This window comes from Schistocerca cancellata, chromosome 11 (assembly GCF_023864275.1).
Source record: "Schistocerca cancellata isolate TAMUIC-IGC-003103 chromosome 11, iqSchCanc2.1, whole genome shotgun sequence".
In the NCBI taxonomy this organism is placed as follows: Eukaryota; Metazoa; Arthropoda; class Insecta; order Orthoptera; family Acrididae; genus Schistocerca; species Schistocerca cancellata.
The window spans coordinates 19,245,754-19,271,625 of record NC_064636.1 but is presented as its reverse complement, the minus strand read 5'-3'; the positions used below and the strand labels follow the sequence as shown (position 1 = coordinate 19,271,625).

The 25,872-nt window shown below is 47.8% G+C and overlaps 1 protein-coding gene across 1 annotated transcript in view; it reads right to left on the bottom strand.

Annotated features, from left to right (window-relative positions):
* LOC126108838 (uncharacterized) overlaps positions 1 to 25,872 on the bottom strand; it is a 238,034-nt gene that overhangs the window by 207,291 nt on the left and 4,871 nt on the right. The window contains exons 4-6 of the mRNA XM_049914201.1: positions 25,664 to 25,793; positions 18,230 to 18,455; positions 17,301 to 18,172 (exon numbers count right to left, since the gene is read on the bottom strand). Coding sequence (XP_049770158.1) covers positions 17,301 to 18,172; positions 18,230 to 18,455; positions 25,664 to 25,793 — 1,228 coding nt within the window. The remainder of the gene's footprint in view (positions 1 to 17,300; positions 18,173 to 18,229; positions 18,456 to 25,663; positions 25,794 to 25,872) is intronic.

Sequence of the window (25,872 nt, the reverse complement as noted above, 5' to 3'; positions counted from 1 at the left end):
GTGTTTATCTTCTGCCGTTAGGTCAGACGATAGAAATGCCACTTGCACACTTAGACTAGCAGATTGACGGTGACCAACTTTAAACAGAACTTGATTATTTTTCACACACATTTATTAAAATAATAAAAAGCATAGACATTACTTAACTAGCTTCTGGATGCTATTTACAATTGACAATCTGAAGTTCCTTTGGTATTGGTACGTTAATCTTATTCTCACATATATCTCTGATACGTGACAAAAGTGTCTATACATTTATCTTCATGGCTATGTACAGGAACATGGTAATCTTATTAGGTGCAGACTGAAATTTGACTACAGACTAATGCAGACTGACTAACTGGAGGTCTGTACACTCGTTATAATACCTCGCGCGTTCAGGTATCACTGCGCGAGTGTGATCCGCGAGGAGAAAAGGTTCTACGTTAGCAGCGATCTCATTGGCTGCGTTACATATTAATACGCGGATCGCCGGAAGCAGAATTTGGTCCGCCTCTAAGGCAGCGCCATCTCGTAGTGCGGAGACGGACGAGCGCTGCGCCTGCGCTGCTGTGCTTAGCGGGGCGCGCTCTAGTGGGAAAGTTGTGTACGCGCCGACTACGCGTAACTATGTACACAACGCCTAATCGTCATCATTTCATCCCCAACGACGCGCAAGTCGCCGAACTGGCGTCAAATCGAAAGACTTGAACTCGGCGAACGGTCTACCCGACGGGAGGCCCTAGTCACACGGCATTTACGTTTCTAACGGGACACAGGTCTCGGCCCGCCGCCTCCACTGCGGTTGCTCCAGCGCGTTCAAGATGGCCGCCCGGGGTTTGTGGGCGCGGCCGCCGCACTTCCGACCGCAGCCTCTTTTTTTTTTCTTTATTGTTATTTGACACCTTACAATAAGGTGGGCTCGCGGCAGCACACTACCCTGCTCTTCTGCCACAACTTTTACCGCAGCCTCCCCCGGTGTCGACTTATACACACGACGGTCTCTCCCCGGCAGCGGATGTGACGTCACCGTCAGTCGCACAGCGCCCTCGCCGACAACCTTCGTTTCCGTACGGGTTGGAAACTTTCCTCGTGTCAGGAAGTTGTAGGTGTCGCCAGCCTTGTGTGAATGCTCTGAAAACCTAATCATTTGCGTATCACAGCATCTTCTTCCTGTCGGTTTAATTTCGCGTCTGTAGCACGTCATCCTCGTGGTGCAGCAATTTTAATGGCCGGTAGTGTAAATAGGTTTCCAGGCGTCGCTGCCTATAACTTTGACGCTGTGTAGCGACGTTGGAAGGCGTTTCCGGACATGGGTTCCTGTGTAAAATTTGACCTAAAAGTGTTTAATATGAATTGTGAAATAACATAACTTGTGAAATACCTTGTAGATTTAAGGCCCTACAGTGTAATACGAGGTACAGACCGCTAATATAAGTAGACGTGTAATTCACAGCTCCCGGGGTGGGTAATGGTTTGTTATAGACAAGAGGGAAAGAATGAGAATGGTCGCGTATGAAGACACAATAATTTGACCGGCGTGCACTTCCAGTGTGCCACCTGTCCTGTTCTACCAGCCTGCACAGCCTACAATGTCCAACTTCTACATCTACATCTACATGATTACTCTGCAATTCACATTTAAGCGCTTGGCAGAGGGTTCATCGAACCACAATCATACTATCTCTCTACCATTCCACTCCCGAACAGCGCGCGGGAAAAACGAACACCTTAACCTTTCTGTTCGAGCTCTGATTTCTCTTATTTTATTTTGATGATCATTCCTACCTATGTAGGATGGGCACAACAAAATATTTTCGCATTCGGAAGAGGAAGTTGGTGACTGAAATTTCGTAAATAGATCTCGCCGCGACGGAAAACGCCTTTGCTTTAATGACTTCCGTCCCAACTCGCGTACCATATCTGCCACACTCTCTCCCCAATTTACGTGATAATACAAAACGAGCTGCCCTTTTTTGCACCCTTTCGATGTCCTCCGTCAATCCCACCTGGTAAGGATCCCACACCGCGCAGCAATATTCTAACAGAGGACGAACGAGTGTAGTGTAAGCTGTCTCTTTAGTGGACTTGTTGCATCTTCTAAGTGTCCTGCCGATGAAACGCAACCTTTGGCTCGCCTTCCCCACAAAATTATCTATGTGGTCTTTCCAACTGAAGTTGTTCGTAACTTTAACACCCAGGTACTTGGTTGAATTGACATCCTCGAGAATTGTACTATTTATCGAGTAATCAAATTCCAACAGATTTCTTTTGGAACTCGTGTGGATCACCTCACACTTTTCGTTATTTAGCGTCAACTGCCACCTGCCACACCGTACAGCAATCTTTTCTAAATCGCTTTGCAACTGATACTGGTCTTCGGTTGACCTTACTAGACGGTAAGTTACAGCATCATCTGCGAACAACCTAAGAGAACTGCTCAGATTGTCACCCAGGTCATTTATATAGGTCAGGAACAGCAGAGGTCCCGGGACGCTTCCCTGGGGAACACCCGATATCACTTCAGTTTTACTCGATGATTTGTGGTACAGGGTACCCTCCGCCACGCACCGTACGGTGGCTTGCAGAATGTCTATGCAGATGTAGACGTAGATGCAATATCCTTTGCTGTCCCACTCGCAAACGGAGCAAGGGAAAAACATCTGTCTATGTATACGCCTCAGTGCGAACGGTAGTATCTGTGTATCTTGCCTTCGCGATTGTTGCCGTATGCGCAATAGCGGCGGTAGAATGCTTCCCCACGCAGCTGAATATTCTGGTTTCTGGACTTTCTCAATAATACAGATTGACACAGAAAAACGGGAACATTTCCATAACAGAAGGGATGAAGGAAAGAAATTGCATTCATACTAAATCAAACCTTACAACTTTACCATTTCCGAAACATTGATGGCATTTATCTTTACGTCCTTTAGATGGCGTCTTTGTGTACGAATGCATTCGTGAAATCCGATGTTGAGATTCCTCATCGACTGCTGCAACATCTCAGCTGGGATATCGTGAACTGCATACCCCAATTCTCTTCTCTAACTCACCCACGGTTCTCGGTCGAGTCGCGTAGACTTTTTTCTTGAGGTAGCGCCACAAGGAAAAAAAAAATCACAGACTGATAAATCTGGCGACCTAGGTGGCCAGGGAATGTTATCGAATCGCGAGATCACAAGGTTCCCAAACAATGCTCGCACATATTCCACTGATTGCCATGCAGTGTGTGTGATGTCACACTGCCCAGTTGAAATGAGGCGTCTTGAACCTATGAAAACTTGTTTAGAAATTCATCGTCATAGTTTATTTTTGTTGTCATTTGTTGATTGCATCCTAATCGTAACCGGCAATCGTCATCCTTGAATTGTTGCACTACCTGTAGTTTGTGCGGATGAAATGGAAACTTCAAAAAAATGGTTCAAATGGCTCTGAGCACTATGGGACTTAACTTCTGAGGTCATCAGTCCCCTAGAACTGAGACCTACTGAAACCTAACTAACCTAAGGACATCACACACATCGGTGCCCGAGGCAGGAATCGAACCTGCGACGGTAGCGGTCGCGCGGTTCCAGACTGTAGCGTCTAGAACCGCTCGGCCACCAAGTTAATTTGCAATTATACAACACGAAAAAATACTTTTTCTATCATTTTCTTATGCGTTAGTCGTTTTGTATTTCCGTCTCTGACACACTTTTCCTCTGCGGCAGTTTGGAGTATCAAATACCAATTTATGTCACGTACTACGGTCGACGGTAACTTGGCGCTCTGACACACGCCAGCTTCTTAGCCAAGGTAACCGAACGATACGCCAATGGATGTAGCAGATTAATCGTAGATCGGTCGAGCAACGAATGGTGCCTAACGACTGGAAAAAAGTGCAGCTCATTCTCGTTTTTAAGGGGGGCAGGACGTCAAAGGGGCCGGCTTGGAGCAGAAGACGCATCACAGCACATTTTAATTTCCACTGTCTATACTTTTACAAGTAAATTCATAAAAGTTTGTCAGCATCAGCAGGAAACATTCAGGATCCACACTCATTGCAGTGGAAGTTCGAAAACATGACAAAATAAATTTTTTTACGTGTGAAATTTCATCATTTTTTCCACTTACTAATGGCTGCATTTGTTGCTGTAGATACACTTTTCTTCATAAGTTAGAGAAATTCTTCGATGAATTTTGCACAGCACACATACCATACTTACATGTGTATGAAACTCTAGAGTTTATTTAATTTATGAAAAAAATGAATGAACAGTTACATTTTCAACTTAATGTTTAGAAAAACTCAAACTTATAGTTAATTATCTCAATTTTTACCACTGTTTTTAATAGATTTGGAAAATTCTGCACTTTCATACACCTGTAAGCATGGTTTGTATGCTGTGCAAAATTCATCAAAGAATCTCTCTTACTTATGAAGAAAAATGTACCTACAGCAACAAATGTAGCCGCCAGTAGTAAGTGAAAAAATGATGACATTTCACATGTAAAGAAAAAAGGTATATTGCTACGTGTTTGAACTTCCACTGCTATGAGTCCTCAATGCTTCCTGGTCATGCTGACAAAGTTCTATGAATTTACTTGTAAAAGCATAGAGAGTAGAAATTGAAATGTCCTGTGGTGACTCTCCTGCTCCAAGGCTGCCCCTTTGACGCCCTACCCCACTTAAGAAGGCCCGTAGGACAGATCCACAGAATTATAGACCTATGTCGTTGAGATCAATCTGTTGCAGAATTATGGAACATCTTTTATGCTCCACAAAAACGTCGTCTTTGGAAAATGATCATCTCCTCTACAAAAAAATCAACGCGTATTCCGCAAACAGAGATCCTGCGAAACTCGGCTCGATCTGTTCCCCCGTGAGATCCACAGCGCAGTGGACAACGGCGCTCAGGCTGATGCCGCGCTCCTCGACTTCAGTGAGGCGTCTGACGCCACCGTCCCGCACTGCCGTTCAATGAAAAAAAAATACGACCTTACGCAGTATCTGAGCAGACCTGCGATTGGACTCAAGACTTTCTTGCAGACAGAACTCAGCACGTCGCTCTTAACGGAACTAAATCGACAGATGCAAAGGTAATATCCGGAGTAGAAGTGTGATAGGACCGTTGCTGTTTACAATATATATAGATGATCTAGCAGAAACCGTCGGATGCTCTTTAAGGCTATTCGCAGATGATGCAGTTGTCTTTACCAAAGTAGCAACGCCAGAAGATAGCAAGAACATATTGCCCATACACAGGAAAAGAAATCGACTACTGTACAGCTACACTATTGAGCCGGCCTGAGTGGCCGTGCGGTTCTAGGCGCTCCAGTCCGGAGCCGGGCTGGTGCTACGGTCGCAGGTTCGCATCCTGCCTCGGGCATGGGTGTGTGTGATGTCCTTAGGTTAGTTAGGTTTAAGTAGTTCTAGGGGACTGATGACCACAGCAGTTGAGTCCCATAGTACTCAGAGCCATTTGACCCATTTGACTGATGACCTCAGAAGTCGCGTAGTGCTCAGAGCCATTTGAACCATTTTTTAACACTATTGACGACAAACGGCTGAAGACAGCGTCTGTCGCAAAATATCTAGGCGTAACTATGCAGAGCGACCTTAAGTGGAATGACCACATGTGACAAATAGTGGTGAGAGCAGACACCAGAATCAGAGTCATCGGAACAATCTTGAGGAAATGTGAGTCGCCGACCAAAGAAGTGGCTTATAAGGCGCTAGTTCGCCCTATTCTCGAGTACTGTTCATCTGCCTGGGATCCCTATCAGGTAGGACTGATAGAGGAGATCCGACGGAGAGCGGCGCGTTTCGTCACGGGGTCGTTTAGCTGGCGAGAGGGCGTTACGGAGATGCTGAACAAATTCTACTGGCAGACGTTACAAAGAGAGGCGTTGTGCATCACGGAGTGATTTACTATTGAAATTTCGGGACAGCACTTTTCAGGAGGAGTCGGACAACGTATTACTTCCCCCCATATACATCTCGCGCACTGAAAATTCGAGAAACTACAGCCAGTACAGAGGCTTACCGACAGTCATTTTTTCCGCAGACTATTCGCGAGTGGAACTGGGTTGGAGGGATCAGATTGTAGTACCGAAAGTACCCTCCGTCACACACTACAAGGTAGCTTGCGCCGTTTGATGCAGATGTATAGCTTGAAGTAGCTCAGACAATGAAGTAAAAATTTTTAAATGCTCGTATTGTATAGCTCTCTATAGCGTGTGTAAGGAGGTCAAATATCGTTCTTCTGTAACTGCAGCCATAACAAGTTTTAATTTTTTTTTATTTTTCTTGAAGTAGCGATGTTTTCGTTTGTGGAAGTGCCCTGCTCGAGAAGTGCAGTCGCAATGCTTTGCTAAGCCGGAAGTGCCGACAACACAGTGAGCGCGGACGGAGCCTGTGGTGTACAAACGGCTTGTTAGAGACTATAAATAAAGAAGACTAGGGTTGAAACTGAAATGTGGCGTTTGACGGTCTGGAGCGTCGCCGATTGTTAATTTTACAACTAATTTCTCAGACATCAAACCCATAGACGCTTAGGAAAAATTCCTCATTCGAAAACATATTCTCATAAATATTTCTGGGATTTGTTAATTTAAAAAAAAAAAGGTTTTATTATCTGTTTGCAGAACTAATTTGAAGCACTGATACAGTTCATTTTGTAATACATCATCAACAATTTACGTTCGCTGACATAACTACTACAATCCTGTCATATCCGAACTAGCAGCAGACGTGCTCGATGAATATCCAGCCATTGCTGCACAAATCTTTTTGTCAAGCAGAAAATGAAAAAGAGTATGCCGAGTCAAGGGCGGAACCTGTACACTAGGGGTATCCAACCTGGAGGCCGCATGCGGCCGAAAAAGTCAGCATCCCGTGATACACGATCTATTAAATAAAAAACTGACGACGAGGAGAAAATTCGAGAAATTAGAGCCAACACAGGGGGCTTACCGACAATCATTTCTTGCCACGCACTATTCGCGAGTGGAGCAGGGTTGGAGGGGATCAGACAGTGGTACCGGAAGTACCCTCCGCCACACACCATTAGGTGGCTTGCGGAGTGTGACGTAGATACTCGCAAACTCACTCATCAAAACCGACAGGGTACTTCGCATTGATGAAGACTCGCGAAATTTGCCAAGAAGCAACGTTTCAACCGTACAAGTAAACGAAAAGAATCAGTAAATTGATAATTTGTAGCTGCATCACACGAAAACATGTTTCGTTTTTCATTTGTTATGTGACTCCAAAATACGGAATGGAAACTTTGTCGGTAGTCTCGGAATGCCCGGGCCGACGCCTTGCCAGTACTGCGAACCTCCACTCGCAGAACAGGTGGTGCACACAGTCCACACGTGACTGAGCCTCTGCCCCCCCCCCCCACCCTGTGTTTGTGCGTAGCGCCGGCTCCCGTTCGCTGGTGCAGGGCGTGGCGCGTCGATACGCAGAGTGTGGGGCGGGCAGAGGAGAGCAGAGGCCGGACGCCGGCAGCGGCAGCGGCAGCGGCCGCCCTATGGATTTTTCGGCCCGCGCCCACACACCTCAAACACGCCGGCGGCGGCGGCGACGGCGGCGAAGCAATGAAATAGGCCGTAAGCGCAAACACACCCTAGCACGGGGCCCTGTGCGTGGCGACCCATAGTCGCTCGGCACAGCACACCATCTACATCCCAGGCTAGTTTCTAAGCGCTTCAGTCCGCAACCGTGCTGCTGCTACGGTCGCAGGTTCGAATCCTGCCTCGGCCACGGATGTGTGCGATGTCGTTAGGTTAGGTTTAACTAGTTCTAAGTTCTAGGCGACTGATGATCACCTCAGAAGTCGCACAGTGCTCAGACCCATTTTTTTAGACTACGTATCCGGTGGGTTCTCTTTATCATGGAGTGCGTGGTGCGAATGTACGCTGTTTCGAAGGATCAGCAAACTGAGGAACTCTCGAAAACGATTTCTTATCGTACACACACCAAAAACAGTTTCGCGTCAACCCGTCTCCAGAACTGCTGAAGATAGACTGTGGATGTTGTATCACAGACACAGTGCCTTTGACTGTTCAGAGATGTCACTAAACCTGTCCGAAGATGTAAACAAAGTTGCACGAGCAGCGCCTATTAGACGGAGGGGGTCCGACAGCCGATCAGTTCCAGTCATTCCAGCAGGAAGGAGGTACGCGGCTCGTGTTGTCTGTAGTTCAACCGTGCCTACACGGTCAGTACCGCAGTTCGATCGCGTCCGCATTGTTACTTTGTGCCAGGAAGGGCTCTCAACGAGGGAAGTGTCCATGCGTCTCGGAGTGAACTAAAGCGATGTTTGGACATAAATGAGATACAGAGAGACAGGAACTGTCGATGACATGCCTCGCTCAGGCCTGCCCGAGGGCTACTACTGCAGTGGATGACCGCTACCTACGGATTGTGGCTCGGAGGAACCCTGACAGCGACCCCACCGTGTCAAATAATGCTTTTCACGCAGCCACAGGACGTCGTGTTACGACTCAAACTGTGCGCAACAGGCTGCACGATGCGCAACTTCACTCCCGACGTCCACGGCGAGGTCCATCTTTGCAACCACGACACCGTGCAGCGCGGTACAGATGGGCCCAACAACATGCCGAATGGACCGCTCAGGATTGGCATCACGTTCTCTTCACCGATGAGTGTCTCATATGCCTTCGACCAGACAATCGTCGGAGACGTGTTTGGAGGCAACCCGGTCAGGCTGAACGCCTCAGACACACTGTCCAGCGAGTGCAGCAAGGTGGAGGTTCCCTGCTGTTTTGGAGCGGCATTATGTGGGGCCGACGTACGCCGCTGGTGGTCACGGAAGGCGCCGTAACCGCTGTACGATACGTCAATACCGTCCTTCGAGCGATAGTGCAAACATTCCTCTTCGCGGACGGCAATTCGCCTTCAGGATAACGACATCACTCGACTGGAGTGGCCAGCATGTTCTCCAGACATGAACTCTATCGAACATGCCTGGGACAGATTGTAAAGGACTGTTTATAGGCGACGTGACCCACCAGTCACTCTGAGGGATCTACACCGAATCGTCGTTGAGGAGTGGGACAATCTGGACCAACAGTGCCTTGGTGAACTTGTGGATAGTATGCCACGACGAATACAGGCATGCATCAATGCACGTGCTACTGGGTATTAGAGGTACTGGTGTGTACAGAAATCTGGACCACCACCTCAGAGGGTCTCGCTGTATGGTGGTACAACATGCAATGTGTGCTTTTCATGAGCCATAAAAAGGGTGGAAATGATGTTTATGTTGATCTCTCAATTTCCTCAACTCCTGTACAGGTTACTGAACTATCGGAACCGAGGTGATGCAAAACTTTTCTTGACGTGTGCATTAGACTCAGTTTATTTTCCCCCCCAAGAGGGTGTTTCACGCCCGTAACAGCCCTATGCGCACCTATAGAAAAATATGAGTCTCCCATTTTGTTCTGCATTTCAACATACCCAAAACTGCGATCGTAATCAAAGTGTATTCCTCGCGAAGGTTTAGTTGTAAGTGTCTACATTTTTTGTCGAAAGAATATGGGCACGGCCCAGTTATTTACAATTATTTGGACGAGAAGCGGGGAAAAAAAAGGACGTAGCTGGGTGAAGCCGTGGATTTTACGAGACGTTAAAAGCATTCAACTACATTTGTTACTTGAGCTTCTAGTGGAGGACGTCAAGTCGTACACAATGGATGAGCATACATTTCAGCGCGGCACAGATGGGCCCAACAACATGCCGTGTGGACCGCTCAGGGTTGGCGTCATATCACAAAGCACAATGTTCACTTAAGAACTGCCGTAACTGCAGAAGACAGGGTCACAGTAACACTCTCATTTCTTTCTACAGGAGAGAGTTACTCTAGCTTACAGTACAGTACTCAAATACCACGGTGCACATTAGCTAAAGGAACAATGTCTGAATGTAAATATATGTTCAATAGACTTTATGTGCATTAAGAACTATTTTTATTGTACATCAGAGTAATAATTACATTTTGTGTCCCACAACTACAAAATCAATAGAAATGTATGAAGCTGATGAGGAGCTTTACAACGTGAGGCATCCTTACAAGGGAACCTCCCCATCGCACCCCCCTCAGATTTAGTTATAAGTTGGCACAGTGGATAGGCCTTGAAAAACTGAACACAGATCAACCGAGAAAACAGGAAGAAGTTGTGTGGAACTTTGAAAAAATAAACAAAATATACAAACTGAGTAGTCCATGTGAAAGATAAGCAAGATCAAGGAGAATGTGAGCTCAGGACCGCCGTCGTCCCGTGGTTAGCGTGAGCAGCTGTCGAACGAGAGGTCCGTGGTTCAAGTCTTCCCTCGAGTGAAAAGTTTACTTTGATTTTCGCAAAGTTATGATCTGTCCGTTCGTTCATTGAAGTCTCTGTTCACTGCAATAAGTTTAGTGTCTGTGTTTTGCGACCGCACCGCAAAACCGTGCGATTAGTAGACGGAAGGACGTGCCTCTCCAATGGCAACCGAAAACATTTGATCGCAAGGTCATAGGTCAACCGATTCCTCCACAGGAAAACACGTCTGGTACAATCTATACGACACCGGTGACGGCATGTGCGTCACATGACAGGAATATGTTGTCGACCCACCTAACTTGTACACTTGGCGAATGGGTAAAAAGATTCTTCTACCTTGCCCGATTTAGATTTTCTTCTGGATGTGATAATCATTCCCAAAAAAGTGATGAAAACATAAGAGTTTGTCATGTAAACCGAAAATAAAAAAATTAAATTTTCACTCGAGGGAAGGCTTGAACCAAGGACCTCTCGTTCCGCAGCTGCTCACGCTAACCACGGGACCACGGCGCTCCTGAGCTCATATTGTCACTGATGTTGCCTACGTTGCGCATGGACTACTCAGTTTGTATATTTTTCTTATTTTTTCATAGTTCCACACAACTTCTTCCTGTTTTCTCGATTGATCTGTGTTCAGTTTTTCAAGGCCTATCCACTGTGCCAACTTATGACTAAATCTGAGGGGGGTGCGATGGGGACGTTCCCTTGTTAGTACAACAATAGATTAAGAAGACTGAGCAGCTCACAGAATTTATATATATATACAAAATGAAATAAGTATGTCGATACGTACTTTTGCTTTCTCATGACAGTAGCTTGAGCGGAGGACATTAATTTTCTTTTTCATGTCATCGGCCGTGCACCGGGGCTGTAGGCTGTGTCTCACGGCCAATGAAATGTGCCTCATGCTGCAAAGCGCATCGCCAGCTTCATACATTTCTATTACTTTCGTAGTTGACGTCACACACGAATTAAAACAGTCGTGTTTACAAACACACTACCGGTGACAGAACGCTGCACCGCTGCCAGCGCTCCAAGTGGCAACATTTCACACTACAGTGGACAGAAGCTTGTCTTCTATGATCAAATCTACAGCGAGGCCCTAGACTCAAACCAAGTATTCCTACAACTTCCGTAAACCTAGATGGCTATATCTTTCTCAGGCACGACAGATGCAACAGACGAGGGGGCGGAGTAGGGGCGTACATACGCTCTGATTTGTCACCTACAGTACTACACACATCCGACAACAATGTAGATAAACAAGTGGAATATATGTTCATAGAGATCAAATCACTTAACAGAAAGTGCTTAATATGTGTCCTTTACAAACCTCCTAAAGTAGGTGGGTTCGCCTGCTTCGAAACTGCCCTCTCTAGTCTCGAATCGTCATATGAACATGTAATTATAGCTGGTGACACTAACATTAATTTTCTGTGCAATAGTCCTTCCACTGGGAAATTTAAGAGGATGCTTTCTTCCTCAAATATGACGCTACTTCAGCTGGCACCTACTCATCACACGACTACCAGTCACACGTTCATAGATATATTCGCAACGAAATCTCCGAACAGAATAATCCGCACCTCTCAAATATCTGCGCCTGGCATGTCTGCCCATGACATCATTTCCATGACGTATTCACTAGAATGTCCTAGAAAGAAACAAAAACTGTCTACATACCGAGACCTCAAACGCATAAATTTGCCTGAACTCGAAACTGAGGCACAAAAAATAGTTTGGGGGATGACCTCTACTCCCCTCATGGACATAAACGACAAACTCCACGATTTCACAAACAAAATTACTCAGCTATATGACAAATATGCTCCAATAAAGACCAGAAAAGTAAAAAGGCAACCTGCACCTTGGCTGACTGACGAACTAAAACAGCTCATGAATCTCAGAGATGCTGCACATCGAGCATACAAGATACACCCTACACCTGAAAATCACGCTGTATACAAGCAGAAACGAAACAAAGTCAGTCAAGCGGTGAGAAACGCTAAGCTCAGACATGCCCGTACATTAGCTGACAATAGATGTAGACCAGCTATCCTGTGGAAAAATCTCCGTAGTCTCGGTTTAGGCAAAATAAAAGTTGCAGAAAATCCCATGGTCCCAGCTGAAGAACTAAACCGATTCTTCACATTACCTGCAACCAAAATCGATCCGCAAAAAAAACAGAGAATCATTGATTACTTCATTGGGATGAACGACTGTAGCAAAGAGAAATTCTATCTACAGCACGTCACTTGCAGCACTGTCAAGAAAGCCATAATACGGATTAGATCAGCATCTACTGGACATGATGGTATCACTATCCAGATGGTAAAACTTATTATTGATCCACTACTGCCCTCTATAACAGACATTTTCAACGATTCATTAATCACAAGTGTTTTCCCTGAGGCCTGGAAACTGGGACAAATTAAGCCACTGCCTAAAAAGGACATCGCCACAACAGCCTCTGACTACCGCCCCATCTGCCTTCTTCCTGCACTATCAAAGGCCTTAGAATATATAGTCCACGACCAGCTCACCAACTACCTAACTACTAACAACCTACTAGACGAATACCAATCAGGTTTCCGTAAACATCGAAGCACAACATCCGCTCTGATAAAGGTGACAGATGACCTGAAACTTGCCATGGACAGACAAGAAGCGACTATTATTTGCTTCTTAGATTTCAGCAAAGCATTTGATACTGTCGACTTCGACATCTTACTAGCCAAACTTAGCGGTCTAAATTTCTCACAAAGCGCAATGCAATGGTTTCGCTCATACATGATGTCTCGTCAGCAACGCGTCCTGTCTGGGGATATAAAATCACAATGGCGGCAGGTAGTGTCAGGCGTTCCCCAAGGCTCAGTATTAGGTCCTATACTCTTCTCTCTTTATGTCAATGATGTGTCATCGGTCCTGACCTATTGCAAATACCATATGTATGCTGATGACCTTCAGTTGTATCTAAGTGCGAAACCAAGCAATCTCAAGAAAGCTATTGAAAATTTCAATACTGACCTCGATGCGCTGTCAAACTGGGCACAGGACATAGGTCTAAAACTAAACCCATCTAAAACCCAAGCGGTACTTGTTGGTCACTCTAAGCTCATTAGCCCAAAACATCGGGAATCCGTACCACCTCTTATCCTAAATGAAACAAATATTAACTTCTCGCCATCAGCAAAGAGTTTGGGAGTAATAATTGATGAAAATCTAAATTGGACAGAGCACGTAACTGCAGTGTGCAAAAAAGCATCAGCATCCCTTCATGTCCTACAAAAATATAAAAAACTCTTCCCTTTCGATCTGAAAAAGAAATTAGTACAAACGCTTATACTCCCAATCATTGACTACAGCGATATTATCCTACAAGGCCTCTCTCAGGAAAATTCCCGACGTCTAGAACTGGTCACGAATGCCTGCGTCCGATATATCTGTGACGTTCGACTTTTTGATCACATTTCACCAGCATATGCAAAATTGTCCTGGCTGCGTGCAGACAAACGCAGAGATTTCCATACACTCTGTCTCATCTACTGCCTTATAAATGTACACTGTCCCTCATATCTCTCCTCTTCCCTAACACTCATGTCGGAACAACATGACAGAAACACACGTTCCCATCATAATAAAATCCTCTCCGTTCCACTGCATCGCTCAGTCACCTTCTCCAAGTCCTTTACAGTAGCGGGAACCCGACTCTGGAATAACCTCCCTCGTTATGTTAGAGAACTTAAAAACATGACCGGCTTCAAAAAACAGTTAATGACGTATCTACTTAAGCAACAGTAATGCCTTCCTCTGTACATGAGTGCACTTCACCTCATTACTTCCCTCTCTCCCCCTCCTTAAACCTCCCTTACCCAAAACTCGCTATACTAGTAAACATCTACTTTACACACCAATATATTAATGTACATCTGCACAAACCTTCATTATTATTGCCACTCTTTCTCATGTTTGTCATTATTATTTGATTTTTTTTTACTGTTATTATTATTGCTTTCACCATAATCTGTATGTATAGCACCTGATGTAAAAATACTGCCAGCATTTACTTTATTAGGTCTTAGTCATATTCATCATTATTATTTGATTTTTTGTTTTACTGTTATTATTATTGCTTTTATCATAATCTGTATGTATAGCAACTCTTGTAAAAATACTTCCGCATTTACTTTATTAGGTCTTAGTCACTACTCTTTATTCATATTGTCACTAGAGTAAGCTAATTTTCTCATTTAAACTATGTTCATGATGTAACTCTGATGTGTGAAATGTTGCATGTGTGAAACACTGGTCCGATGTAAGAGAGGGCCTGATGGCCCTAATCTGATCAGGTTAAATAAATAAATAAATAAATAAAAAATAAATATTTATTTGACGACAGGCGAGATTTGGCAGAGTTGCCTATTACAGCATCAAATTTCTTTGACATATCAACTTTGACAAAGAAATCTGATAGTGAAGTACCGGACTGAAATGGGCTCGTGTGTACCCGACGGCGTGTTGCGCCTGTTGGCGGCGCGACGCAGCACGGCCAGGCAGCCGCGTCGTGCGGGCAGCCGCGCAGGCGGTCCGCAGGCGCCGCGCCCCTGCATGCAGCACACCTGGCGCGGGACTTAACACAATCTCCGCTAACTGCAGGGACACACGGGGCTGGCTGTTAGCTGGGGAGTCGCAAACACGCAAGGCGGCCGCAAACGGCTCCCGTCGCCGAGTAGAGGCGTTACACGGACGCAAACAGCGGCGCAGACACCGGTTCTGGAACACGGCTCAAGTCTGTGGGACCCGTACCAAACAGGACTAAAAGCGGATATCGAACGTATACAGAGAAGGGCAGCACGAATGGTCACAGGTTTGTTTGACCCGTGGGAGAATGAAGAAAGTGCGCCGTCAGACTCCTCCAGGTAGTCGTGAACTATCCGGAGAAAGTCCGTTATCAAAGTTTCAAGAACCGGCTTTCAATGATGATTCTACGAATATCACACAGTCCCATGCATAGGGACTGTAAGGATAATATTAGGATAATTACTGCACACACAGAGGCATTCAAACAATCATGCCTCCAGCGATCGATAGGTTAGTGGAACGGGAAGAAACCGTAATAACTGGTAGAATGGGATGCAGCCACTGCCATTCACCTCACGGTGGTTTGCGGATTATAGATGTAAATGTAGAGGTAGTTGGATTTTTCTGTAACGTTTAAGTTTCTTTTCACTACAGGCGCAGAAAACCTTATAAATTTATAATGGTAGCCAGTGACGTAATAGCACAGACAAAGGAGACCATGAAACGCTGAATATGTGAAATAATATGTGTAGATTTTTGCACAGTGGTAGGAAGGAGTTTTCCACATCCCGCTAGGTGAATACCGGGCTGGTCCCCACGTCCCGCCTCAGTTACACGACTCACAGACATTTGAAACACATCCGCACTGTTCCACATGGTTTACACTAGTCGCAGACAGTCGGGGTACACTGATTCCGTCCCGGGGGGTACGGGGTGGCGGCAGGAAGGGCATCCGACCGCCCCTTAAACATTAACATGCCAAATCCGATTAACCGTGCCGACCCTGCGTCATTGCGGGACAAAGGCACAAGCAAAAGAAAAAGGAAGGAGTGCCGCGAACAACATACAAAAGACCCAGACCGATGCCAGAGGGGGGGGGGGGGGGGGAGGTGGATGAGGAGGCACGATGATGACTGTGCGGGTGGGGGTGGGGGGGGGGTGCGTTTGAATCTCGCTTTTGCACGTGTGCCTGGAAAAATTCGAAAAACACAGTATGTAGCGGAAACGTGTCTTGGAAGAAAATTTAATTACATAAAATTTACTACAAGAAATGTGCTGTAGATATTTTTTGTCTGGGACTGCGATTTGGCGCCAAGACGGCTAGGGAGTATACGGAAAATGTCGTGCGACGCGCACGTGCTGTGGTGTAGGTGGTTTTGCTGAGCAATTTGAGGCATTTTCGTAGCTTGGCAGACCTTAAATGTCCTGTATATGTATATACGTCTCGACTTCCCCGACACCACTGCGGTACATCGTAAACATCGGTGTAAGTGGAACAGCGTGCTATCCCTAGCAGTCAGTGGGTTTTTCAGTCCCAATGAGAACAGCGCAGACAGCTGCCGAAAGCTGTGTTTTGTACGGAGCGGCGCGGCTCGTAAACCCGTCCGAACAGACCTCGGAGAGGCGAACGGATCCGACCGATCGCCGTGTCATCACCAGCCTGTGAACTGGAGCCGCGACTCGTCTGTCTGGACTCACGAGGGCCCACAGGAGCGGACGGTCACCCATCCGAGTGCTAGCCGAACCCGATTGCGCTCAACTCGGAATATCGGACGGGAGCGGGTGTTACTGTGGTGTCACCGCCAGACACCACACTTGCTAGGTGGCCGCGGTCCGTTAGTATACGTCGGACCCGCGTGTCGCCACTATCAGTGATTGCAGACCGAGCGCCGCCACACGGCAGGTCTAGTCTAGAGAGACTCCCTAGCACTCGCCCCAGTTGTACAGCCGACTTTGCTAGCGATGGTTCACTGTCTACATACGCTCTCATTTGCAGAGACGACAGTTTAGCATAGCCTTCAGCTACGTCATTTGCTACGAGCTAGCAAGGCGCCATATTGAGTTACTGAATGTATTCTGAACATATAATATTGTGAATCAAGTACCGTCAAGAGCGACGTTCATCATTAATGGATTAAAGTTAAGTATCAAACAAACTACGTTCGCTTTCTGAATTCTAATTCCTCGTCATGTTCCAGACCTCAGGTCAGTATACTTCTCCCGTCCTCACGCCAGCCTTGCTTAAGCTAAAACGCGTGCATTTCGGCCTCCACTCGTAACACGGTGTTGGTTCTTCTGCCAACACAGAAGTTAGCACAGCGGCAAGGCTGGCGGCTCGTAAGCGCGGGAGATTTTATTCGGTCCCTGTAAGTGCGCGGTGTGCTCGCGGCGCTGTCGTAGCCTACCTGTGTCGGGGCAGGCGTCGGACGTGGAGGCGTCGGCGGAGAGCAGCGAGGTGGGCGTCTGCACGGCGGCGCACACCCCCGCAGCCCTCTGCTGCCTCCGGCCGCCATCTTCCGCAGCCTCCGGCGCGGTCGGGGGAGCTTCGGCCGGCGCGGCCGGGGGGTCGTTTGCGTCGGCGGGACTGGGCGACGCCGCCTCCGGAGGCGGCGCCGCGGCCGCGGGGCCCGGCCGCTCCTGCTCCGGGGGGCCGACGTCCAGCCGGGAGAAGGCGCGCGCGAGGCAGCGGTCTGCGGCCGGCTCGGCGCCCAGCTGCAGCGCCACCACGGCCGACACCAGGCCCTCCAGCAGGGCGCCCACCTCCGCCTCCTCCGCCGGCGCCGCCGCCGTCGCCGGGTCCGACGTGCTGTCCGCCTCGGTGGGGGCGGCGGGGGCGTCCTCGGCGGCGCCCCTGGACGCCTGCGGGCTCTCCGGCAGGTCGGTGGCGCTGGAGGAGTCGGCGCGCGCCGACGTCACCACGGGGGCGGCGTCGCCCGCCCCCGCCGGCTCGGGCTGCCGCCGGCGGAGGTCGACGGCGGCGGCGGGGGCGGCGGGGGGCAGCGAGCGCGACGGCCGCGCCTTGCCGCGGGAGCGCGCCGCGCGGCGCCCGGGGGCGGCGCCGGGTGCCGACAGGTCCAGCAGCAGGCCGGGGGTGGGCGCCGGCGGCGACGTCAGCAGCAGCGCCGGCAGCGACAGCGACGCCGCCTCCCCGGCCGCGGGGGCCGGGGCGGGCGACGGCGCCGCCGCCTTCTGCTCCATCAGCGACGCCGCGATCGCCTCGATGCCGCGCAGCGACTTGGCGGGCCGCGCCGCCTTGCCGCCTCCGCTGCCGCCCTGTCTGGGGGCCGGGGGCGGCGGCGCCGGCTGCTGCTGCGGCGAGGCGGGGGCGGGGGGCCGCGGTGGCGGAGGGTCGTGCAGCTGGTCGTCGTCCGTGATCTCCCAGATGAGCGGCGAGTCGCGCGACGAAGACGACGATGCCGCCGCCGGGGGGCAGAACTGGCGCAGCGGCGCCTGCTGGGGCGCGGCCGCGCTGCCGGGGGCGGCGGGGGCGGGCGACGCCGGCGACACGGGTGGCGTCGTCTGCGTCTGCTTCTCGTCCGCCACGCGCAGCGGCGACGTACCTGCCGCGAACACACACCGCCACGTGTAAGGCTGACGTACAGTGATTTCTTAAACCCTGTTATCAGTTTACCTACAGTGAAGCGAAAGAGAAATTTCACAAAGAACTTCGAGAAATCAGAATACAGAGCTGCGAGAGATTTGTATTAGACCAGTTAGCCTTGGACCCATGGTGGGGTACCCCCTAAACTAGTTACAGAAAAGATCCGCTGCCGAATGATGTTATCAACGATATGTCACGGGGACGCGATGACGGAATCCTGACAGGAGACTACTGCTGCCAGATGACGATGTGGCTTCTAAGAGGTCTAAGATCAAGAAATTTGTTGCTAGCGCACTCGAGCAGATGTAATTTCGATGGATTGCTCACGCGCTGCCTGCGATATGTAAGCTGTAAGAGAATCTCAGACCAGAGAGCAGTGTTGTCAGCAGCAGGAACTGTGTAGCACTAGCAGCAAGTAGTAGCTAGTGTACCGAGTTGGCTGGGCCGGTCGTGTGGAGCGATGGCGGTGCCTGAGCGATATAATATAAGGTAAAAGCAGCCTCGCGCATATGTACTATTGTTATATCAAGCCCCATGTAAGTGTTTTTCGAAAATCTCTTAATAATAATCTTTCTTATAAAAATTAACTTTTGACAATCATTCATCTCAATTTAAAGAATTTACTTATTTCTCCAATCCATGGTCATCCCGATTATTGTAAAGAAAAAAATCATTTGTTCTTTTTATACGAAATGGCTCTGAGCACTATGGGACTCAACTGCTGTGGTCATAAGTCCCCTAGAACTTAGAACTACTTAAACCTAACTAACCTAAGGACAGCACACAACACCCAGCCATCACGAGGCAGAGAAAATCCCTGACCCCGCCGGGAATCGAACCCGGGAACCCGGGCGTGGGAAGCGAGAACGCTACCGCACGACCACGAGATGCGGGCTTCCTTTCTTTTTATACGTGACAATTCTATCGGCCAGCATCGCACTGGGCTGTGCCAGAAAAATTTCTTATACTAGCAGATATATACGCGTTATCCGGCGACCTTATTCAGGTAAGAATTTTTTATTAATTCAGAAGAATCTTTCAGGGGCATGACGCAGCACTGCTGACGTCCAAAATTTACCATTTTAGATTCACAGTCAGTTAATTATTGAAAGATTATAAGTGAGCCACAATTTCATTGAGAGATTAGCCACATTGTATTTTTGGCAGGTTACGGAATTTTTCCGTTGGGAGGTTACACTACAAGTGAATGATATAATTATTTTTTACTGTTGGGAGGTATTTCAACTCCGTTACGCTGAATGTGAATGATATAAATAATTATATTTTTGCTGTTGGGAGGTTATGGAATAATTCTGTTTTGGGAGGTTACAGGCAAGTGACACCGAAACCAGTCTCAATTACGAAACGGAGATCTTGACAGATTAGTAAACGAGAGGGCAGTCTACCCCTTTTCTGAAGAGGAGGTGGCTGCCCACATTAAAGCACTGAAGAGAGGGAAAACCCCCGGGACAGCCGGCAATGTGGCGGAGGTGGTGCAGTTCCTAGCGCCACAACTGCAATCTCCACTTACCCACCTACACAATGAATGTCTTAGGAAAAACGCCCAAAAATTTCCAAAGTAGCCAATGTAGTGGTTATTGAAAAAAGACCCAATAAGGACCCGGCTGAAGCTAAGTCTTACAGACCAGTATGCCTGTTAGACATTTTTGGGAAGCTGAAACTTCCTGGCAGATTAAAACTGTGTGCCGGACCGAGACTCGAACTCGGGACCTTTGCCTTTCGCGGGCAAGTGCTCTACCATCTGAGCTACCCAAGCACGACTCACGCACCGTCCTCACAGCTTTACTTCTGCCAGTACCTCGTCTCCTACCTCCCGAGTTTTCGAGTCTCGGTCGGGCACACAGTTTTAATCTGCCAGGAAGTTTCATACCAGCGCACACTCCGCTGCAGAGTGAAAATCTCATATTTGGGAAGTTATTGGAGAAATTGCTAGCTGGCAGGCTGACTGCACACCGAGTGCTGCCCGGGATGAGCGGCAGGCAGTTCGGCTTCGGGCCGGGGCGACAGGCAACTGACGCAATCGCCCTGGTGGCCGAGGTCTGTGGCTCTACCCCGTACAAGTACGCTGTCGGCGCCGTGGTCGACATCCGTGGCGCCTTTGACAACCTGTGGCGGCCTTCGATCTTCTCCTGCCTGCGGAAGCAGGAGTGTCCAGGGCCGCTATGTGGTTGCCTGAGGAGCTATTCTGAGGGTCGGGAGCTCGTCCCCTGGCGGTGAAGTTGGAAAAACCTCAATTATGGGATGTCCCCAGGGTTCCGTCTTAGGTTCCCTGTTTTGGGATTCCACATGGAACCACTTCCAGACAGTTTGCAACAGAGTGAAGAGGTGCTAGAGGTGATAGCCTACGCAGATGACCTGATTCTGCTCGTTGGCGGCCGGAGCCGCGAAGACGTAGAACCCAAAATAGAAAGGGCCGTGGCGAAATTGCATCTACGGTGCAGTAATACTAAAATGACAATTTCACCAAGCAAATGAACATATCTATTGCTGGAAGGACAGCTAGCGAAGAAACCCTACAGTGAGAATTGGGGGCTCAGCAGTTCTCAGACGACATAAGACTCGCTGCTTGGGAGTTATCATCGATGAAAGGTGGATCCCCGCTCGCGCCGCCACCTCTGTCGGTCACCGCCCAGTACGTACTCCTCCCACACCGTCACGCGAGCGTCCGAGTCGACGATAAAAACTCCGAAATGAAACTGATCTCTGCAGGACTCTCTCATTTCGCCTCTGCTTTTCAACTTATATATAAATGACATCCCAACAGTCCCCCTTGTTACGGCGAGCTTTTATGCGGACGATACGGCCCTTCTGACAACTGGACGACACTTGGACCAGCTAATCGCTAGGATGCGACGGCAACTTGCTGTAATGGAACGAATGCCGGACGTTTGCCACACCTGCCCCTTGGCCAGGTAGCCTGAGTAGCGATCCCACAGGTAAGGGACGCCCTTCCTCGTATTACTTCTGTCCCCGCTTTCAAACCGCCGTCTCCACATCTCACTCGATACAGCCAGTACGTAAGGGACCTTCTTCTTCTTCTTCTTCTTCGACATCTTGGCCAAATACGCAGCTTCTTTTCCGAAATCGAAATATTTATAACTGTCGGGACACGAAAGCAATACCGACGATTATCTCAGTATGTAATTAGTTCTGCCAAGTATAAATATAGATCCCTCTGTCTGTAGGGTAGCTCCCTTTCACGCTTACTGATTGCGATAGAGAGAGTCCATCTGCAGAGGATCAAAAAGAAAGGAACGATGTAAACAGAATGCGAATGTACGCTAATAATTTCTTTTTCATCACTGCATTTGTGCCTACTTTAGTTACTACAATTGCATGCCCAAAAGACAATAAGGAAAGAAGAAATGGGTATGTGAATGTTTGAAAAGAAGAACGACATACTCCATATTAATGTACTCTCTAAAATGCCATATCCCTTGCTGCGAAACATTAGCTGATAAAGTGTAGCGGGACAATGTTCAAAACTTGACTGAGAATACGTTCACTAAATAGAGGTAAGAACATCGAAGATTGACATGTCATCTAAAGTGGACGTACAATTTTAAAATGTTTGAAATAAGGATTATCTACAGGGTCACAGAGAAAGCATCCTACGTTTTGGAGGGAAAAGCCGTAATTGTAATGATCTGCACTGCAACAGAAAGAAGAAGCCCAACTTAAGGAAAAATAATGTAATGTGTGTTCCAGCTCAGAAGTTACAGTGAAGCAGATAGTTTCTGTGACTTAATATGGGCAGAGGTTATATTCGACAACCGGAATAAATTAATAACTGGCTCCTTTTACCGACCGCTGGTCTCAGACGAAACAGTTGCTGAACAGTTCAAAGAAAACTTGAGTCTCATCACAAATAGCTATAGTTGGCAGTGACTTCAATCTACCTTCCCTATGTTGACAAAAATACATTTTAAGACCATACTGTAGCTAGAAAACAACTTCCGTAATTGTTCTAAATGCTTTTTTTTTAAATTATTTTGAAGAATTAGTTCACGAGACCATTCACATTGTAAATGGTTACAAAAATATACTTGACCTCTTAGATACAAATAATCCTGAGCATCACGACGGATACAGGGATTAGTGAACACACAGTCGTAGCGAGGCTCAACTCCTTAACAAAGAAACTCACGAAAACTAAACGCGAAATATATCTATTTATAAAAGCAGCTAAAAATTCGGTTGACGTCTTTCTAAGAGACGGTCTCCAATCCCTCCAAATTATGTAAGTGAAGACCATATGTGGCTTCAGTTCAAAGAAATAGTATCAACAGCACTCGAGAGATTCATACCAAATAAATTAATAAGAGACGGAATTGATCCCCCTGTGGTACACAAAACATGACAGAAAGCTGCTGCAGGAGCACCGAGAAAGGCACGTGTAATTTAGACGAACGCAAAATCTCGAAGATTGGCGAAGTTTTACTGTGGCTCAAAATGTTGTGCGGATTTCAATGCGAGATGCGTTTAATAGTTTCCACAACGAAACTCTCTCTAGAAATGTGGCGGAAAATCCAAAGAGATTCTGGTCCTGTGTTCAGTAAACCAGCGGAAAGGCTCAGGAGGAGATAGGGGGGGGGGGGGCGACAAGAGACCCAACCCTTCGGAGCAGGTGAAATTGTGGCAAATGTCCGGCGTGGCAAATGTCCGCACACCAATGGAACGCCGGGCGCTGCAAAATAGGATAACGGTCAACCCGACAAAGACGGCAGCCGTTACGACCCGGAAAGGTGGACTGAACTCAACAAACTAACGGAGGAAATATCGAAGATCCAACAAATAGAATACTTGCGCAACAGACCCTACCGAAGGCAAGTCGGTCCAAACAGACGTCACGATGCCCAGGCGGACACAAATATGATTAGCACCACGAGTGATGAAGAAGAAACAGATACAGACCAGGGGACCAACAAAGGTATTGAAGCGTCCAGCGCGGATGATCCATAGTGCCAACCAAGTCCACTTCAAAGAACAATAAAAAGGTGTTAGCATGTGGACGTAATGTGCTGTTCCAGTCCTTTCTGTACCTAAGGTCCACCACCGTTCCCTTTGGATCCCTACGTAATTCGGTGCTCTCCGATACATACGATCGAACAGCGGAGGAGTGGTACTCAAGCGTCAACTTTAGGTTACAATATCTCCGGATGTAATTAACATTTTACAATGGAACAAACGGCACTGATTACGTATTTGTTTATATGTTCAGATGTGGTAACAAAACTAACGGGGTTCCATTTAATAAAAACGTAGGTTTGTGTTAAAAAACATACTTCCGTGCATTTTTTTATGGTTTGTATTAACCAATTACACTATCCCCCCTCCTCACGTTCGGTCTGTGGGATCGATTCGTCAGTATTTGATGTGGTTTACGAAATATATCCAGCGGTAACGTTAGGTGACTCACCCTGTATATATATACAAATTTATTATTTCACCCCCCACAGGCAATCTGTCATAACACTGGGAAGCACTCACACATAATAGCCTAGACACATTTCACCCTCCACAGCAGACAGACATCGCCAAACACAGCAGGCTAAAGGACCCATTGAGTGCCCAACTCCTGAATGTGTAATAAATAAAGTCTTGTTGCAACCCTTGTTCACTAAAGTACGAGCAGCCCTTAGCGGCTCGCCATCTTGCTTACAACTATTGATGACGTCGCCTTTCCGGCTTAGATCTTTTTAAATATGTGACTTGCAAGTACTGCATCTCTTTCCAGTCAGTACAAACTTTAATGTTATTAATGTATTATATACTTAATATGTTTTAGAACAGTTAGTCTAATTCTGAAGACGACAGTCATAGTAGCGTCGAAACCTGGTCAATTTTGACTTAATATTTGTGACCGAGTGCTTATTCGTTTTCCTTTTATCCTTACATCCCATCCCAGAAGAATAAGTCATCAAGGATGATCTCTTCAGCCCACAGTACACAGTTGAAAAAAAATACTAGACTGGAAGCGAAAGCACTGCGCCTGGCGCGGTTTTCGAAGAGCCGGAACGACGCGACGTTCCGCATCACACGAGAGCCGGCAGAGCATCCCGTGACGTCGGCAGCGGCTGAAGCTTCGTCTGTGCGGCCAGACAATAGGGTGTCTTAACTGTACGAATGTATGTGAGTGGCTCGAAGACTTCTTAAGTATCAGAACCCAGTACGTTGTCCTCGATGGTGAGTGTTCATCGGAGGTGAGGGTATCATCTGGAGCGCCCCAGGGAAGTGTGGTAGGTCCGCTGTTGTTTTCTGTCTACATAAATGATCTTTCGGATAGGGTGGATAGCAATGTGCGGCTGTTTGCTGATGATGCTGTGGTGTACGGGAAGGTGTCGTCGTTGAGTGACTGTAGGAGGATACGAGATGACTTGGACAGGATTTGTGATTGGAGTAAAGAATGGCAGCTAACTGTAAATAAAGATAGATGTAAATTAATGCAGATGAATAGGAAAAAGAATCCTGTAATGTTTGAATACTCCATTAGTAGTGTAGCGCTCGACACAGTCACGTCGATTAAATATTAGGGCGTAACACTGCAGAGCGATATGAAGTGGGACAAGCATGTAATGGCAGTGTGGGGAAGGCGGATGGTCGTCTTCGGTTCGTTGGTAGAATTTTGGGAAGATGTGGTTCATCTGTAAAGGAGACCGCTTATAAAACAATAATACGACCTATTCTCGAGTACTGCTCGAGCGTTTGGGATCCCTATCGGATCGGATTGAGGGAGGACATAGAAGCAGTTCAGAGGCGGGCTGCTAGATTTGTTACTGGTAGGTTTGATCATCACGCGAGTGTTACGGAAATGCTTCAGGAACTCGGGTGGGAGTCTCTGGAAGAAAGGAGGCGTTCTTTTCGTGAATCGCTACTGAGGAAATTTAGAGAACCAGCATTTGAGGCTGACTGCAGTACAGTTTTACTGCCGCCAACTTACATTTCGCGGAAAGGCCTCAAAGATAAGATAAGAGAGATTAGGGCTCGTACAGAGGCATATAGGCAGTCATTTTTCCCTCGTTCTGTTTGGGACTGGAACGGGGAGAGAAGGTGCTAGTTGTGGTACGAGGTACCCTCCGCCACACAGCGTATGGTGGGTTGCGGAGTATTTATGTAGATGTAGAATTAGTAGGGAACTAACTTCACCACGAGCAGCCCATCCCGAGCTGGTAGGTCCCCCGAGGACGAGCAGCGGGTGGCGTTTAGAGGGAAGGTGCACGGTGTCCGACTCACCCTGATGCTGGAAGCCCCTGGCGGTGTCGGGCGGCGGCTCCGGCTGCGACGGCGGCGGGGGCGGCTGCGGGGGCGGCTGGTGCTGCTGCTGGTGCTGGTGGTGGTGCTGTGGCGGCGGGTAG